Consider the following 6,692-nt stretch of genomic DNA (forward strand, 5'->3'; position numbering starts at 1 on the left):
TACTTTGCTTTAGCCCTAGCGTGTGGTGATGTGTGAGGTGACTGACCTGTTGAGCAGAGAGAAGAGTCCTTTGGCAGAGATGATCAGCTCCACCACCAGCTGCAGTACCCCCACACACAGCTTGGTGGTGCTGTGTCCATCGTAGCTGTTGAGCCTCCATCGGCCCTGGATGCCCTTCTGCAGAGTGTGGGCCAGAGCACGAAGCTTCTCTGCCAGGCCCCGCAGGCTCTCTCCACTCAGGCCGTATGTCTGTGGGACATCACGTGTGTATATATATATATATATTAGTAGAAAAAGCTTCAGTTGTAGTCATCTGGACTCAGTTTGAAAGAATCTTGATGGGCTATTAGAATCCTCTTTGTAGCCCATCAAGATTCTGAATAGGCTAGCTCGGTAGATACAAGGGGGGAATTTCTGTTGAAACAAACAACTCTTTCTACTTCAGGAAGGCTCCTCCCAATGGGCGGGTCTTACCACAGAACAGTATTAATATCGGAGTTCTCGATCTAAATTCTTTTATTGACAATGACTCTTGGATGAGAGTCGAAACGTCTATTTTTCAAACTGAGTCCAGATGACTACAACTGAAGCTTTTTCTACTATGGAACACGCCTGGACGAATGAGGGATTACACCGATATATATATATATATATATATCTCTATCTCTATCTCTATCTCTATCTCTATAGATATATCTATAGATATATCTATAGATATATCTATATCTATAGATATATCTATAGATATAGCTATATCTATAGATATATCTATAGATATATCTATAGATATAGATATAGATATAGATATAGATATAGATATAGATATATATAGATATAGATATATCTATCTATAGATATAGATATATCTATAGATATAGATATAGATATATCTATAGATATATCTATAGATATATCTATAGATATAGAGATAGAGATATATATATATATATATATATCTAGAGATATATATAGATATATATATAGATATCTCTATATATATATATATATATATATATATATATATATAGATATATCTATAGATATATCTATAGATATATCTATAGATATAGATATATATAGATATAGATATATATAGATATAGATCTATATATAGATATAGATCTATCTATCTATAGATATAGATATATCTATCTATAGATATAGATATATCTATATCTATATATATATAGATATATATATATCGATATATATATATATATATATAGATATATATATAGATATCTATATATATATATATATATATATAGATATAGATATAGATATAGATATATATATAGATATCTCTATATATATATATCTATATCTATATCTATATCTATAGATATAGATATAGATATAGATACATTTAAAGCAATTAAGCTTGCTACAATATTATAAATATTTTACGTATATATTTATGCTGATTTTATACACTTAATATTTTCGTTTCATTCAAGTTATAGTCCAGCATATCTGTCCCAATTTGTCCAAAGTCCTACAAATTTAGTCTGAATCGCCATCTTTGGAACATCCTTTATAATGTCCAGTCCTCCATAATTTTTTTGGTTTGTATTATCGATTTCTTGCTGATAGTTTTTTCCCTGCTGCCAGAAGAACGTTCCAGAGGAATTCATTGATTATGTCCAATGTGGGGTCTTGAGGCCTGGGAACATAGTTATGAATTTGAGTGGGTTGATAATGTCTAAAGAAGTCTGTAATGCCTTGATGTATTTGAGCTCCAGGACAGTCCCAGGACACATGATTGTGGTTTGTCTCCATCGTTCAGCATTTCCCTCTAATAAAGACGTGTGTGATGTTGTCCTCTGCTGAGACTTTCCCACTCTTCATCTGTCAAAACAAGATGACATTCTCTTTCCCATTTGTATTTCATATATTTAGTGGAGTAGTTATATCTGCCAGTAAGGCAGGGACCCCCGGCACAACCGTCGGGACAGAGGGGACTATAGGGACAGTAGGGACAGAGGGGACAGTATGAACAGAGGGGACAGTATGAACAGAGGGGACAGTAGGGACTGTAGGGAAAGAGGGGACAATAGGGACAGAGGGGACTGTAGGGACAGAGGGGACAGTATGAACAGAGGGGACTGTAGGGACAGAGGGGGCAGTATGGACAGAGGGGGCAGTATGGACAGAGGGGACTGTAGGGACAGAGGGGACTGTAGGGACAGAGGGGACTGTAGGGACAGAGGGGACAGTAAGGACAGAGGGGACAGTATGGACAGTAGGGACAGAGGGGACTGTAGGGACAGAGGGGCAGGGCCATCACATGAGTTCCCTGACCTGTAAGTGGACATAATGACTGAGGGCCATCACATGAGTTCTCTGACCTGTAAGTGGACATAATGACTGAGGGCCATCACATGAGTTCTCTGACCTGTAAGTGGACATCATGACTGAGGGCCATCACATGAGTTCCCTGACCTCTAAGTGGACATCATGACTGAGGGCCATCACATGAGTTCTCTGACCTGTAAGTGGACATCATGACTGAGGGCCATCACATAAGTTCTCTGACCTGTAAGTGGACATCATGACTGAGGGCCATCACATGAGTTCTCTGACCTGTAAGTGGACATTATGACTGAGGGCCATCACATAAGTTCTCTGACCTGTAAGTGGACATCATGACTGAGGGCCATCACATGAGTTCTCTGACCTTTACGTGGACATCATGACTGAGGGCCATCACATGAGTTCCCTGACCTGTAAGTGGACATCATGACTGAGGGCCATCACATGAGTTCCCTGACCTGTAAGTGGACATCATGACTGAGGGCCATCACATGAGTTCTCTGACCTGTAAGTGGACATCATGACTGAGGGCCATCACATGAGTTCTCTGACCTCTAAGTGGACATCATGACTGATACTGTCTCTTACTCACCAGCGAGCAGAGCTTCTCCACAGCGTCCAGCAGCAGCTCCTGATGACCCATCTTCTGGACGCCGAGCTTCTCCAGGTCAAGGGAGGTGATCTGCAGCAGGTCCACTCCGGTCAGCCTCCAATCAGACACAGGATACTGGTGCAGGGGCGCGTCCAGACCTGTCCCACAGATACACACCGGATATATAACAGATATACACCGGATATACACCAGATATACAACAGATACACACCGGATATATAACAGATGTACAACAGATACACACCGGATATATAACAGATACCAGGCTTTTAGACAGCCGTCCGTCTTCCCGTATTTTGAACGGGGGATTTTTACATGTGGACGGTCATTTTCAAGTGCAAGGACGGGGTCATTTTTATAAATACATTTTAGAAAAGGGAATATTATCATTAAATTGGGCCGGGAAGCGTTTGGCGATAGTCCGCCATGACAGTTTACTGTTTACAAGTGTAAATTTGGATGCTGCGCGCTGATTGGTTGACGAAATTTGGCTGCCGAGCCCTGGTCCGGAGAATTCTGAAGCTCCATGTTTTTCATCGAAACCTCATTAAATTGACGAAATCGCCGAAACTAGGTAAGAATCACATGGTTATTTTTATCTGTCAATTGACAATAACGTAGACGACTTCCATTCTGGTCCCAAATGTTTATTTGGCACCTGTTCACCAGATCACCTGTTCACTAGCTCACCTGTTCACCAGTTCACCAGTTCACCAGATCACCTGTTCACCAGATCACCTGTTAACCAGATCACCGTCCGTGCGAGCGCCGTAGTGTAACTCTTCTGCTCGCACAATATGATCACACTCCGCCACAAAAGGAGCGGCTTATGGCGTAGATTACGGGGCTCGTTTATGGCGCACGACATAACGTCAGACGCCGCTAAAAGCGCAGCTTTATTTAGTAAAAGCGTCGGAAAATACGGTGCGATGCGCCGCTCCTGTGGCGGAGTGTGATAATAGTTTTGGCATTCCGTATTCGCCAAAGGCGCGCACATATTATTAAAGATCTTTTAGCAAAATTATTTGAACGGGGTATTTTTAAATCCTATCTAAAAGCCTGACATATACACACCGGATATACAACAGATACATACCGGATATACACCAGATATACACCGGATATACACCAGATACACACCGGATATACAACAGATATACACCGGATATACACCAGATATACACCGGCTATACACCAGATACACACCGGATATACACCAGATATACAACAGATATACACCGGATATCAAGCCTCGAAATAACAGGCCGGACACGGTCAATGACCGGTGCAAAAATCTGTTTTGACCGACTCCAAACTCAAGGTTCCGGACACAATGACCGACGCAAATTTTTCGCCGTAATATATATTTTCAATAGGCAAAAACAGCGCGGTAAACATGCCCAAAGCGATTCCTATGCACAAACTCGGGCGCGCTATACTACAGACCACGATTATTGCTGTAGTTATACAGCAGAGGAAGGCAGCGGAGCGCATGTTCGTTTTAACACACATGCCACTTCGCAGTCTTCTCGCTTCTCATTGGCCGAGCGGTGTCCGTGATCTAATGTCGATGAAAGCGGGCATCTGATTGGCCGCTGCGTTCGGTTGCGTTCGGTTGTACTTGGAAATGCCCGGTCTAATTTTGCGCTACAAGTGATATCGAGGTTGGCGGGCGTCAATCTCCTCAGTTCGCAATTCAGTCTTTTTAAAGTTGTTTGCAACAAAAGCTGTAATTTTGCACATTAGGGACAATGTCAATGTGGAAGTATCCAAGGGCCCCAAGGGCCCCGCCCCCTTTGGAGTTGTTAGCATCGGGGCAATGTATATATGTTAGTTTATTTTGTAGGCTGTGATTTTATATATTCCACAAGATCTCCTTGTGTCAAATGCTGTAAACAGTATTTATTTTGTATCTAATAAACATTATTATATTAAATTAAACAGTATTAAAGATCATGATCTCTGGTTTATATGATTCAGTATTTGTGCTCTTCATATCAAATAACAGATAAAAGTACTAATTGTTTTACATGCTAATAACCAGGTTTAAAACAACACATTTATCATGTTCTTATGACGCCGCGCGTGCTTGTGGGCCCCTGAAATTGCTGGGGGGCCCCTAACTTTTTTAGGTAGGGGGCCCCCCTGGCCTCTAACTTTGAAAATCTATTTCTCAGCCTGTAAATGATAACGAGACATGTTAATAAAAGTTCATTTTTCATTAATTATGTTATTCTGTTTTCCTTTCCTTGTGACCGATTCAGAATTAGCCATGACAGGTACCAAATGATCGGTACCTGTCATGTTGACAGGGATGTAATAATAATTATTTCAAGGCTTGGGATATACACCAGATATACACCGGATATACACCAGATACACACCGGATATACACCAGATACACACCGGATATACACCAGATATACACCGGATATACAACAGATATACACCAGATATACACCGGATATACACCAGATATACACCGGATATACACCAGATACACACCGGATATACACCAGATACACACCGGATATACACCAGATACACACCGGATATACACCAGATATACACCGGATATACACCAGATATACACACAGACACACAGACACACACAAACACACACAGATACACACACAAACACACACACACACTCTCACACACACACACACACACACACACACACACACACAGATACACACATATACACACAGACACACACACTCTCTCACACACACACAGATACACACACACATACACACACCTGGTGCAGAGTGTCACAGGTCTGGACATGAACGTGCTCAGAGCAGGTTCAAGCTGCTGCATGAAAACAAGGCCCGCTTCAAACAGACTGACACTAACGTCCCATAATATACATGTAACATACGTGTTATACATGTAACATACATGTAACATACGTGTTATACATGTTTAAGCCATGAATAGAAAAGGTGCAGAGTTCTAGTTCAAACGTGTAGATAGTTTCAGACGTCACCTCGAGTCTCTGAGTGTAACAGACAAATCAAGTCTCTCCTAAAGTCGCATTTGACTCTGACAAACGCGACTTTGATTTGTTCACGTCTTTAACACACGCGGAAGCCGCGCGAGGCTCACGGCGTCACGTTCTGGACTCCAACTTTCAATCATCAAGTCACTAAACAAAGTCCAGACACTGTTGTTGCGCCTCTTCCTCATTCCGCACCTTTCACTTCTGTCCCCGTCCTGTCCCACACAAACACCCGAGACACATCACACCCACACTCACCGTGGAGCCACTGGAGGACTCGCTCCTCGCTCCAGGACGACACGGGTTCCATGCTCCGCTTCAGACGTGTGCGTCTCCGGGCGGACACAGGAGGAGGTGCGGCGGAGGAGCGGAGGAGGTGCGGCTGAGGAGGAGCGGAGGAGGAGCGGCGCAGGAACGGGGGAAGTGGCACTATTTCCCGCAGGCAGCGCAGGAGAGCGCCCCCGCCTGTGTCGCAGGTGGCGCAGGTAAGCGCCTATCCCGGTGTGTCAGCCAATAGCACAGAGCCCTCCCCTGTCACGTGACACGTCCCGTCGTAACGCACGCGGGGATAACGCAGATCCATGTGTCACACGTGAGCTCAGGACTAGTGCCCTCTGCCGGTGGAGTCATGAACACCAAACACCTGCCGCTTCAACTGTGATTCAAACCAACAACCCCTGCTCATTTATGCACTATTTTAACCACCTGTAAGTTGAGTATATATTCAGACTATTTTATTTTATTTGTAAATTCAAATTTGTA

At 42.8% G+C, this 6,692-nt stretch overlaps 1 protein-coding gene across 1 annotated transcript in view; it reads right to left on the minus strand.

Moving 5' to 3' along the window:
• The window catches only part of cnksr1 (connector enhancer of kinase suppressor of Ras 1), an 81,515-nt gene extending 75,252 nt beyond the window's left edge, over positions 1 to 6,263 (minus strand). Inside the window, exons 1-3 of the mRNA XM_072457868.1 lie at positions 6,189 to 6,263; positions 2,906 to 3,063; positions 47 to 249 (exon numbers count right to left, since the gene is read on the minus strand). Of these exons, the coding sequence (XP_072313969.1) occupies positions 47 to 249; positions 2,906 to 3,063; positions 6,189 to 6,240 (413 nt within the window). The 5' untranslated portion in view covers positions 6,241 to 6,263. The remainder of the gene's footprint in view (positions 1 to 46; positions 250 to 2,905; positions 3,064 to 6,188) is intronic.
• Positions 6,264 to 6,692: the final 429 nt, after the last annotated feature.

Source organism: Eucyclogobius newberryi, unplaced genomic scaffold (assembly GCF_026437365.1).
Source record: "Eucyclogobius newberryi isolate DKJ021-1_F unplaced genomic scaffold, fEucNew1.0.hap1 SCAF_21, whole genome shotgun sequence".
NCBI lineage: Eukaryota > Metazoa > Chordata > Actinopteri > Gobiiformes > Gobiidae > Eucyclogobius > Eucyclogobius newberryi.